Below are 12,065 nucleotides of genomic sequence, written 5' to 3' on the forward strand. Positions count from 1 at the left end.
TAGGTTCTTGGGTTAATGGTTCTGTTGTGTGGTATGCAACACAACACCAGCAACCACATACCAAGTATAAAAAGATCTTCTACACTTTCCACAGTATGCATCCGATGAAGTGAGCTGTAGCTCACAAAAGCTTATGCTCAAATAAATTGGTTAGTCTCTAAGGTGCCCCAAGTACTCCTTTTCTTTTTGCGAATACAGACTAACATGGCTGTTACAAGGAAAGAATGACAGGTTTCAGAGTAAGTTGTGAAATTTTACATCTTTGGACATTCCTACTCCTGGGCTGAGACAGACAATCAACCACTGCAGCATTCTCTCAGTCTCTCTCTGTCAGAGACTAACCTTCAGCCACTGCTCCCCTGTCCATCGCTTCCTCTCTAGGCAGGGGTCTTTAATGGATTAGAGTCTCTTTGATCCTAGGCTCAAGCCTGGGAAAATAAACCTGGCCATCCGCCTTGGGTCAGGCAGGTGAAGATTTCCCACTGAAGAGCTCCCCCACAGTTCTGTTGAAGACCCTTGGCATTCCCTCTGGAGGGATCTCATCTCTGTCATTGTTTCATTTCCCGTTTTGATTAAATCCATGCAGTCATACAGACTAATATCAGATAGATAAATTGAGACACATGTAATATTCATAGAAATAATACAGAAATCTCCCACATTCTCCACATAGACAAACACCTGTGGGAGAAGTAGTGTGTTAAGGCTGCCATCCCTGGCAGTTCAGATAAGATGGGGGCAATGAAAAAAAGAGACAAGGACTAGTATGTTGGGAAGGACAAGGTTATGTAGGCACCTGGATGGAATAGGGAAAAGAGCTTGAATTTCATGTAATATAGGAGAAGCTGCCAGTGGAGGAATTTAAAGAGATGGATAACATGGTTAGAATAACAAGCAAAGAAACCAATCTGGTAATTGTATTTTCTAAATACTGGAGGTATCAGTATTCCGAGGGGAGGAAGATGTTACAATAATCAAGAGGGAAGATCATCAGATAGCCTGAACAAATGTTTTAGCTGTAGGGATAGAAGGAAGAGATCAGAACCCTGGAACAGATAGATATTTTGAAGAATAACTGGCAGGATTTCTGTACAGCTTGCGTAAGTGGGAAAATGGAGAATAAGTAGTCAAAGATGATCTTCAGATTCATTGTGTTACCCTGCATTAAGTTTTTAAGATCTCAAATAAGGGCTCTACTTCTGATTCACTTCTTTTAATATGTTTTCCTATTCAACAAATGTAAACTGAAATACTAAAAAAAAAAAATCATGATCAATTACAAGGTCACAGTAACGTAATACTTCGCTTTCTATGCCTCTATGGTTTTGGGTGCAGTGTGTTAATAAATCTGGACATATCTATACCCTGACAGATATGTTCTTGTTCATTAGCACTGGGAAATTTTACATCCAGGCTGACTGCCTTTCAATTAGCTTGCCTATAACTTCATCTCCCTGCTGGATACTCTCAATTTATCAAACTGCAATGGACCTATATCGCCACATATTCAACATAATTCATATCAAACTCATCTTCTCTTCCCACCCCAAATCTATCAGCAATCATTCTCTCATCCTATTTGATTTTGTTCTTCCAAAACGGTCTTCTTCGTTTGCTAACATACATGGTGCCTTTAATCCCCGTTCAAAGAATCCTTCTCCTCTTGATCTCTCAGTTGATCCCATAGATAATTTTACTGATACTTACAATTCCATCCCTTCTTAGGCTCTTAAGAGAATTTCACCCCTAAATTCTCACATCCTCTCCCACTGTTCCAATTTATCCCAGTAAACAGATCATCTCCATAAACTAAGTATACTTGCTGGCACCTGCAAAGTGATGGTGATGCAAACTGGTTTCAGCTTCCATTGGGATATATGGAAATCCCATTTTACGCTTAACATTGAATGAGTCTCTGTGGGGGGTTGGAAATAGAGCTGAAAGGTCTGTCAGCTCTAAGTTTTTTGTTCAAACTTCGCCCCAGTTGCTAGTGACTGAAAACTGTTACCCTCCAATAGCTGTTGATCTATGTGAAATGAGTTGCTGGTTTCAATCCAGTTGCTTTGGAGTTCAATGGAGTGATGATGTCCACAGTACAACCAGAAACTTCGTGGACTGTCTCGACAGAAACCAAAGACTTAAAATGACAAGGAAGCAAAATTACCTTCTTACTCACTAGAGGTGGCCTATGCAGAACAGGGTTGAGGTATAACAAGTCGCTGTACTACCATTTTTTGTTCTCCATGGGCATATAAGAAAATCCAGTTTCACTTAAATTCAGAGCCTGATTTTCAAATCACTGCCATTCTAAGTCTGCCTCAAAACCTTCCTCCACAGAGCACTAAAAGGAATATATCATGATTGTTCTTTCGAAGACTAAACAGGCACATGACTCCACAGTTGCCTTTGAAAGCATTTTGTAATACTCTGAGATTATAGTGTTTACTATTTGCTCCTTTTGACTAAAATTTCATCATTAAAAAAAAAACCTCTAATGTAAAAAAACCCACACACACACACACACAAACAAACAAAAAAACCACCACCACCACTCAACCCAACAGTACCTTAGGTGTCATCAGACTCTGATGTATCTTTTCAAGCCTTTGGGCTGAATCAAGTAGAAGTGACCTCATAACTCCAGACGGTAAAAGATTATCAGAAAACCTAAGTACTGTAACCATATACCCATCAGAGACAATGAGGTAGGGTAATCTTGAGTGTGATGTTACAGAAAATCTCTGTCTCATAAGATCACTTTCAGAGGCAGATGAACCAAGAGAATGACTAGAATCTTGCACAGACTGTTGCGGTCTAGCAAATAAAATAAAAATATATCAGAAAAAATAAAGCAAATATATGCAAAACTATTAAATAAAAATATCAAACATACATATTTTGTTTTAAAAAATAATTTTTGCAATTTATGCAATTTTTCTCCAAGGGGAAAATTTAAGCAAAAAGTGCACAAATGCAAGATGGCAAAGTAATAGTGTAAGCAATTTAACACCAAGTTGGAAGTTATAATATAACGTGACATAATACAGAAGTTAAGCTTAACAGAAAAATGTGCAAATACTAACGGGCCTTTTTTTAACCTTAATTAACTACTTGCTAATTACTACAGCAAAATATTGACATCTTGAATTTTGTTATGTAGACCTATCATATAGTAACATATCAATTTATGGTCCTCTATATGGCCCCAATTCTGCAAAGATTTACGCAAATACTTAACTTTATGCATTATCAGTAGACCCATGGAGACTAATCAGAAGTTAAGTCCATGATAAATCTTTGCAGGATGGGGCTCTAAATGACTACTAATAAAAATCATGTATGTTAAGTAATAAAGAACACTAGTATTTTGTGTCTATTTTAAAAATAAACTCCTTGGCCATTCTACAACAATTTTTAAATACAACGCACAGAACCTAGTCCTGTAGTCCTTACACAGAAAAGATTCCCATTGAAGTCCATGGGCCCTGTATTTGCACATGCATTGTAAGATTGGATCCATGGCATTTCCAAATTATCAGTGAAACATTTGGTTATTTCCATTTCTTGACAGTTAAAATGTTAAGAAGTTCTCTAAAATTTAAATAGCTGAATGTGTGAACAAACAGTTGTATTACGATTACAAATAGTCTTTCACATATCATAATACCACCTAGCTCCTATATAGGTCTTCATCAGCTGATCTTAAAGTGCTTCAACAAAGGAGATCAATATCACTATTCCCATACTACAGATGGAAAAACTGAGGCAGAGATACGAAGTGACTTGCGCAAGGTCATTCAGTAGTCTAGTAGCAGAGTCTGGAATAGAACCCAGGTGTACTCTACTCAGTAGGCCACTCTGCCTCCCCTATATAAAAAATAAAATTCTGATTTTTAAATCAGCCAACGAAAGTGTGCACTGCAATACCATTTGCAAGCATGTAACTTCAAATTCTTTTAAGTTATTGGCCAGCAATTTTTTTTCTCCGTCTCTATGTACAAAGTTACAAGAATGCCTGAAACTTAATGGTTAGTATAGAGGTTTTTAAAGCCAGTAGTAAGATACTAGAGGACTTAGCATTAGGGAGCTCGGTAATGTGGTGAATTAATGTGCTATCTTTTCATCTCTGGAGATCTGTGGGTTCAAAGTTAAGGTCACAAGAGAAAAGGAGTTTGTTGGTTTCAAACGAATCACTAAAAATGCTTCACATCCTGCCACAACAGACACACTGCTTAAATAACGACAAAAACTGGAACAACACAGTTGATCTGTCTTACGTATGATGATGGCAGGCATTTTGAAACACTATACATAGATTAATGTAGAAAAGGATTTAAATGCACTGGCAGAGTAGTCTGAGACGATACCTGGCGATAATCCATCAGTGCTAACAGTCACGATCTTTAATTAAATGAATCAGATTCACAGAAAAAGTATTTTAAAGATTCTTGTATGTATTGACATTTTGTAACTACCTGCAACTTATAATTAAGGTTAAATAAAATTTTCTATTGTACGTGTGATTTCTTGTTATAACATATTAGAAGTGCCTTTTGTTCATTTTCAAGAAGCAATTTTCAATAGCGATACACACTACTGAACAAAAATGCATGCACAACTGTACTTCTTATGTGAGTGAGAAATTGCATGTGAAAAATAAGGTTCTGGGCTTGCAAAAGGCTATTTAAATATAACTAGCTGCTTTGTTTAGACACCCTACTTTCACATACAATTGCTATAATTTCGTGTTCCATCTTGGAACTCTCACAATTAGAAAATTCCAGTAAATTAATTCTTGAGCCACCAAAGTTATCCTTGCATTAAAAATTAATCCAAGTTAACATTTACAAAAAGTGAATTTCTTCCATCACAAAACAACATGCAGGTTTTAGGTAATGTTAATCTCTGAAATATCTAAAAACTTAACCAGCCCTAAAAGCCACAAATAATTTATACTTACATTGCCACAATGCCAATTTTTCATCAGGACAAAAGCCATTATAAGAATTAGAAGAGAACTATGAATGAGAAACAGATATTGAGAAAAAGAGAGAAACCAAAAGACTTAATTTGAAAGATGAAATTTATTTTAAATAGTAGAAAACATGTAAGAAAGGAAGATATGATCAAATGATAAAGAAAAAAATCTGAACTTTCAGGTTGTCTCACCTGTATGTTATTAGTGGATGAAAGGGAATAAACTCTGCTGGTCCAAATTCTATAGAGCAACCAGAAGTAACCAAGGTCAGCAATTCACCCATACAAGTCAGTAAGATCAAGGAGCCACGTTTTAACATGCAAGCCAGAAAAAGGCTGTCGGGAGTCCAGCTCATGTCACCTACCCAGTATGACCTAACAAAGATAGAAAAAATTAATAGCTTTACAAGTCTACTTTCCTATCAAATCAAGGTAACAATGATTTTACTTCTTAGAATAACTTAAATTCTACTCTTCAGATACTGACCTGACAAACTTGGATGGAACCACATGATTCTTGCTACTACAACCTTTAAGGCTACCAGAAACAGTAACAAAATTCAGTGTATTTATAAACAAAATCTGAGTTGCCTGGGAAGAAAAAAATAAAGCACAAAAAAAATTAAATAATTGACCATAAGACTTTTAATACCAAGTTATGCCTTAGATTTGTTGTACTGAAAACATTACTACATACTGAAATCTTGTCTGCATTACTATATGCAGAAATAATAAGTCATGCTTATTAATACACAAGTACGTTTTTACCTTTGTAACTTAAATTAAATCAACTTGTGATTTGTAATGTCTTTATTTAGGCATATAATATCAATATTCGTTAAACAGAGAGGTTAATCATAGGCAGAGCTGGCAGTGCAGCCTATACTTAGGCTGCCCAAATTTTCCATTACAAGACCTTGTTTTCAGTTGCTTGAAAGTCTGGCAAACTTTAATCACTTGGGTTGAAATTATCTGGTGTCTGCCGCAGACTGAATTTTTCTGGAAAGTTTCAGATAAAACAATACAACCACATCCAGGAAAAATATCTGAGAATCTTTTGCCCACAATAAAAAAATTCTCACATTCAAAAGCTCTAGAACCTCCAACTTTTGTAGCAAGGATTTGAAATTTGGCATCAGCTTGCCTGTGTGTCAGGGATGCGCCTTTTGCTATTCCCATGCAAAAGTACTTAAATTTGGCCAAATTGGAAACCTTTCAAAATCTCATTATATTCTCAGCATTGACTTGTTAGAGTTTGGCAGCAAAGTTCTCCAAAGATTCCATCTGAATTGAGCATGTTCCATCCCACAGTTATAGGGGCTGAGCTGGACTTCCCTCTAATTGCTGCTCCCAGGTGCTGCAGTCCTCTCTGGTTTCACACACCAAAACTGGCTCCCATGTGGCACGAAAAAGGAAGACGACTGACTTGAATAGACAGGGAACAACAGTCCCACGCAGAATGGATGCTGGGAGGCTGGGACTGAAACAAGGAGCCAAGGAGGAGGGAAAAGACAGGACTGAAACAGGAACAGGCTGGAAGGGATAGAGGCATAATGGATGAGGCTTGAAAGGGAACAGGGACAGAAGAGTCTGTGACCAATACAGCACACTCCCCTGAAGAATTTGGAATGGAAGGAGTGGTTCCTTATCTTAGAATAATTCAGTTCTTCGAAATGGTTTGTCCCTTTCGGTGCTCCACTGTAGGACGTATGCACATGTGTGTGCTCTCAAATGGAGAATGCAAAGAGGTGGCCACGGGCTCATGGCTACGCAGAACAGCACCTCATGCCTCCAAAGAACAACATATAGGGAGCCACGGCCTACCACCACTCAGTTCCTTCTCAACCATGGAGCAGAGCCTCCACAGCCAAAGGGAAGGAGGGTAGAAGCACCCACAGAAACAAAACATCTCAAAGAACTCAAGTTACTGTAAGGTAAGTAATCTCTACTCCTTCTTCAAGTAGGACTCTGGATGCTCCACCGCACAAGACTCCCAACCAGTAACTCAACGAGAAGGTAGCAGATTTTCCAGGCTTTTCCTTTCAACATAGGTGAGGGCCCTTCCGATGTCTAGTGTATGCAGGCTGGTCTCTCTAAAGAGATGAGGTTTTGGGTAGAACACTGTCAGGCGAATCTTTTGATTAACGTGGTGTTCCAAAGAAACCTTTTGGAGAAAGCGAGGATGAGGATGCAGTACAACCTTTACTTATAGACGGTAGTACATAGCAGGTCAGCCATAAAAGCACTGAGCTCTCCCTTTGTCTAACTGAAGTGATGACTATGAGGAACAAAGTCTTGGGTGAGAAGTGAAAGAGAGAACAGGTGGCCATTGGTTCAAAGGGAGGTTTCCTGAGGGCACTGAGAACCAAATTTAGGTCCCACTATGGGCTGGCTTCCATACAGGCAGAAACAAGATGTGTGAGTCCTTGAGGAATCTAACTGTTGTTGGATGGACAAAGACTGAGAAATCACTGAGGGGTGAATGGAAGGTTGTGATAATGGTCAAATGTACTCTGAGTTCAACTGAAAGGCCTTGCAACTTTGAATCCAACAAATAATCCAAGATTTTGGAAAGCAGAACCTCTGAGGCTTGGGAAGAGTGAACAGAACAGTAGTAGTGGAAACATTTCCACTTTTGAAGATAAGTTTTGCAAGTACTAAGTTTCCTGATAGATAAGAGAACTGATTGGACCTTACCCAAACAGGTTAGTGCCATGCATGAGAACCATTTCAGAACCGCGATCTCAGGTTCAAGGAGGAAGGGTTGGGATGGATCAGGGTCCCAGAGTTCCGTAATAAGAGATGATTCCTGAGAGGAAGTCAGGGAGGTGTTGACACAGACAGGTAGAGGAGATTCAAGTACACACTTGTCTTGGCCAGGATAGCACTAGGAGAATAACCTTCACTCTTTCCTGATGAAGTTTGAATAAGGTCTTGAGGTAGAGACAGATAAGCAAACAATAGGCCATGGTATTATCAGAACATCTCACAATGAGTTGACACCGTATCTTCCATTGGAACAGAAAAGGTGACATTTAATGTTTGGACTGGCAGAGGTCTGCTTTTATGAGACCACAGATTTGACAAATGCTGTGGAAGATTGAATTGTTGAGCTACTGTTTATGGTCCTAAAGAAAACATGTGCTTAGGGAGTCTGCAACTGTATTCTGGAGGCCTGGGAGATAGAAATCTCAGCAGTCTGTCTGACGGGTGATGCATCAGTACCATATCCTTACTAACTATATGCATAAGGATAGGGATCTTGCTCTGCCCTGTTGGTTGATAGAATATATTGCTGCTCTGTTGTCCAGCATTAAAGTGACTGAGGGGTGAAGGAAGCGTTGACAAGCATAATGAACTGCTCTCAGCTCCAGAATGTGGATGTGATGTGGACTGTGACCTCTTGTGCAGACCACTTGCTCTGGGTTGTGAGGCGAGTTCCCCATCCCAGAAGAGAAACATCTGTTATAAGGATCTCAGAGTGGGGAATGTGAGAATGGGGTTCCAACACAGACCTTCCAACACCACCACCTGAGAGAGTTTAGAACTTTCTGAGGTACTGTGACATGTTTGGAAAAACTGTATCTGTTTGGAGTGAACACAGACCTTAGCCATATCTGAAAGCACCTAAGGTGCAGCCTCGCCTAAAGTGTGATGAATGTGGAGTCTGTCATGTGGACCACAAGTTGTAGGCAGGTCCTTGCAATTGTTTGCAGGCTGTGTTTCTGAAAGCGTGGATAGCTATATGAAATTAGGCATCCTTGAGGTCGAGGATGACGAACCAATCTCAGGATGGAATTATAGTGGCTAGTGTCACCATCCTGTAGTCCTGGAAAAGGATTCAGGTTTCTTAGGTTGAGGATCAGTCTCCAACCTCCATCCCTTTTGGAAACATGGAAATAGTTGGAACAGAATTCCCTTCTGACAAACTCTGGGGGAAATGACTTCATTGCCCCCAAGAGTACAAGAGACCGGACCTCTTGTTTCAAGAGATCTCAGTCAGTGAAAGAAGATGGAATACCCCACATTGATCACCTCCAAAATCCATCTGTCTGAGGTAATCTATTCCAAGACAGTGAGGAAGTGGGATACCTGATGTCCAAAAGGGGGTTGGATGGAATTGTTCAGCACATGATCTGGGAAGGTAGGTAGGTTGAGGTCCTTGTCCAGGACATAAAAACAGTTTCTTCCAGGGAGGTGTAGATAAAGTAGCTGTAGAAGGGGGTGGGGTTCCCTTTTCTGGGGTCTAGATCTCCTCTAACAGTCCAAAGATCTGTGAAGGCTTTGGCTAGGGATCTAGAAGCCATGTCCGTAGAATCTAGGGTACCTTGGAGGGAGGTTTTAGCTAGCAATTTCCTCTCCAAAATGAGAGCATGAAATTGTTCCCTCTGGTCCTGTGGCAGATGTTCAACAAAATGAGTGAATTCAGAATATGGTTAGAGTCATACTTCACCAACAGGGCTTGGTAGTTTGCCACATGCAACTGGAGTTTGCCACATGGAACTGGAGTTTTCAGCGTTTACTCTGACTCCCAGTGAAGAGAAGAGGTGCAGCATCATAAAAGTTGATGCATAGGCTTCCTGGTGACAAGGAGAAAGTCAGCGAGACAGTGGAAGACAATGAGACCACGACTTCTGATGTGAGCTACTATTACTACTGAGAAGATCTTGATCAAGACTCTGGGGACGATACATATTCCAACGTGACCATGAGAAATCTGAATTTGTGAATGAAGCGGTTGAGATGGCAGAGGTTGAGGATAGGTCTCCAACTGCCCTTCTTTTTGAGTAACAGGAAGTAAGGAGAGGAAAAACCCACTCCCTTTGTATTGCATAGGGAAGAATTCTATCAATCCTCACTACAATAGGGAGTTCATCTTGTTTGAGAATACTCTTGTGAAAGTGGTTCCTGAACAGGGGTGGAGAGGGTTTTTGGGGGGAGATAGGGATGCAAACTCTATGATTTAGCCAGATTGGATGATGTTCACCACCCACTTGTCCATTGTTATTGCACTTCAGGTGTTGAAAAGAGTGCTAAACAACCCCCAAACAGTGTGTAGGGGTCAGGAAGTGTTTGGCTTAGTGACGCGCAGCTCTCAAGCGCCCATTAAAAACAACATCAAGGTAGGGGCTGAGATGGAGATACATAGCCTGTTGCTATGGGGAAGCACGTCATTTGAACCTTCTGTCTCTTGTGAGGTGGTTCATAGGGTCTATGATGGAAAAGCTACTGAGCAATATGTCCAAGAGAATAAATCTATAATACATCTATAAAACACTAAACTGTAGACTATAAAAACTGTATAACTGTTAAAACTATTTACAAAACTAATTCTTATTTTGCAGGACAAAGCTGAAGCTACGGACGCTGGTCGTTACGAAAAGGAGTATGTAGTGGTGAGAAGGAAATGCAGAGGTGGTCTGCCCCGCCCTTTATCCTGTCAGATGGAGGCATGAGGTGAGCCAGGTCACACGCACAGACCAACAGACACTTTTCAAATTCACCAGCTGCGGGCACATGGTGCACATGCATAACCTCCCACAGTGGAATACAATAGGGACCATTACTCAAAGAACAGTTCATGCCAGGGCTGTGTTCATTCTGTGCTTCAGGCTGTAGCCTGACTGTTAAGCATTCAGGATAATGGCAGATGCAACATGTTGCTTCAGCTTAGTTGTCACTGCTTTCTCAATAACTTTGCCTAGAAATGGGAGGTCAGATATAGTGTGGTAGTCGGAGAGAATTTCTATATAAAGTTTTGGTGTTTTGAGAATCAAACAGATGATCCATCTTCCTGAGAGCCATGCTTTTCTGAAGAACTTCCTAGCTATAAATACGGTTATGATTAAATAGAAAGCCTATCTGAGAGGCAATTCTAAAACAATTTAATAAAGGTCACTTTTGCCAAACTGTATTCTATTTGCAAGATTAGCTTTAGTGCTCTACTTTCTACCAGTCATACCTTTGGATCATTTTGATTAACGGCTACTGCCAGTAAAAGTCCATCCCTTGAAAATGCAGTAAGCAAAGCTCCTCTCGACTTTACGGACTCACACACTGGAACCAGAGTGGGCAGAGAACATGCTTGCTGTGCCCAGTGAATATGATAAGGTAAAGAACTGTTAAAAAAAATTATATTAAATGATAAATAATGGTGCATAAACAAACTAGGGAAATACAACCAAATGAAACTACTAGAAGGTGGGTGCACAACTGGTTGGAAAACTGTTTCCAGAGAGCCATTATCAGTGGTTTGTACTCAAGCTGGAAGGGCATATCGAGTAGGGTCCCAAAAGGGATCAGTTCTGGGTACGGTTCTGTTCAATATCTTCATCAGTTATTTACACAATGGCATAGAAAGTACACTTATAACGTTTATGGACGATACCAAGCTGGGAGGGGTTACAAGTGCTTTGGAGATAGGATTAAAATTCAAAATGATCTGGACAAACTGGAGAAATAGTCTGAGGTAAACAGGTTGAAATTCAATAAGGACAAACGCAAAGTACTCCATTTAGGAAGGAACAGTCAGTTGTACATCTACAAAATGGACAATGACTGCTTATGAAAGAGTACTGTGGAAAAGGATTTGGGGGACAAACTGGAGAAAGTCCAGCGAAGATCAACGAAAACTAACGTGACCTATGAGGAAATTGGGTTTGTTTAGTCTGGGGAGCGGGGGGGGGGGTCTCCTTAACCTCTGAGGATAGGACAAGAAACAATAGGCTTAAATTGCAGCAGGGGTGGTTTAGGTTGGACAGTAGGAAAAACTTCCTGACTGTCAGGGTGGTTAAGCACTGTAATAAATTGCCTCGGGTATTGTGGAATCTCTATCATTGGAGATTTTTAATAGCAGGTTAGACAAACACCTGCCAGGGGTTGTCTAGATCAGTGGTTCTCAACCAGGGGAACTTGTACATCTGGGGGTACACAGAGGTCTTCCAGGGCATACATCAACTCATCTAGATATTTTCTTAGTTTTACAACAGGCAACGTAAAAAGCACCAGCAAAGTCAGTACAAAACTAAAATTCCATACATACAATGACTTGTTTATACTGCTCTATATACTATACATTGAAATGTAAG

General features: G+C 40.0%; 1 protein-coding gene across 19 annotated transcripts in view; it reads right to left on the minus strand.

Annotated features, from left to right (window-relative positions):
* CPLANE1 (ciliogenesis and planar polarity effector complex subunit 1) overlaps positions 1 to 12,065 on the minus strand; it is a 180,200-nt gene that overhangs the window by 132,218 nt on the left and 35,917 nt on the right. For 13 of the 19 annotated variants that reach the window (XM_073343779.2, XM_073343777.2, XM_073343780.2 and 10 more), the window contains 4 exons: positions 10,940 to 11,096; positions 5,465 to 5,568; positions 5,170 to 5,352; positions 2,568 to 2,814 (listed from right to left, as the gene is read on the minus strand). In XM_073343779.2, the coding sequence (XP_073199880.2) occupies positions 2,568 to 2,814; positions 5,170 to 5,352; positions 5,465 to 5,568; positions 10,940 to 11,096 (691 nt within the window). Of the gene's footprint in view, positions 1 to 2,567; positions 2,815 to 3,670; positions 4,929 to 5,169; positions 5,353 to 5,464; positions 5,569 to 10,939; positions 11,097 to 12,065 lie in introns of those variants that run through there. The other 6 variants (XM_078852755.1, XM_073343787.2, XM_073343786.2 and 3 more) reach the window with 5 other exon arrangements.

This window comes from Lepidochelys kempii, chromosome 5 (assembly GCF_965140285.1).
Source record: "Lepidochelys kempii isolate rLepKem1 chromosome 5, rLepKem1.hap1, whole genome shotgun sequence".
Classification (NCBI taxonomy): domain Eukaryota; kingdom Metazoa; phylum Chordata; order Testudines; family Cheloniidae; genus Lepidochelys; species Lepidochelys kempii.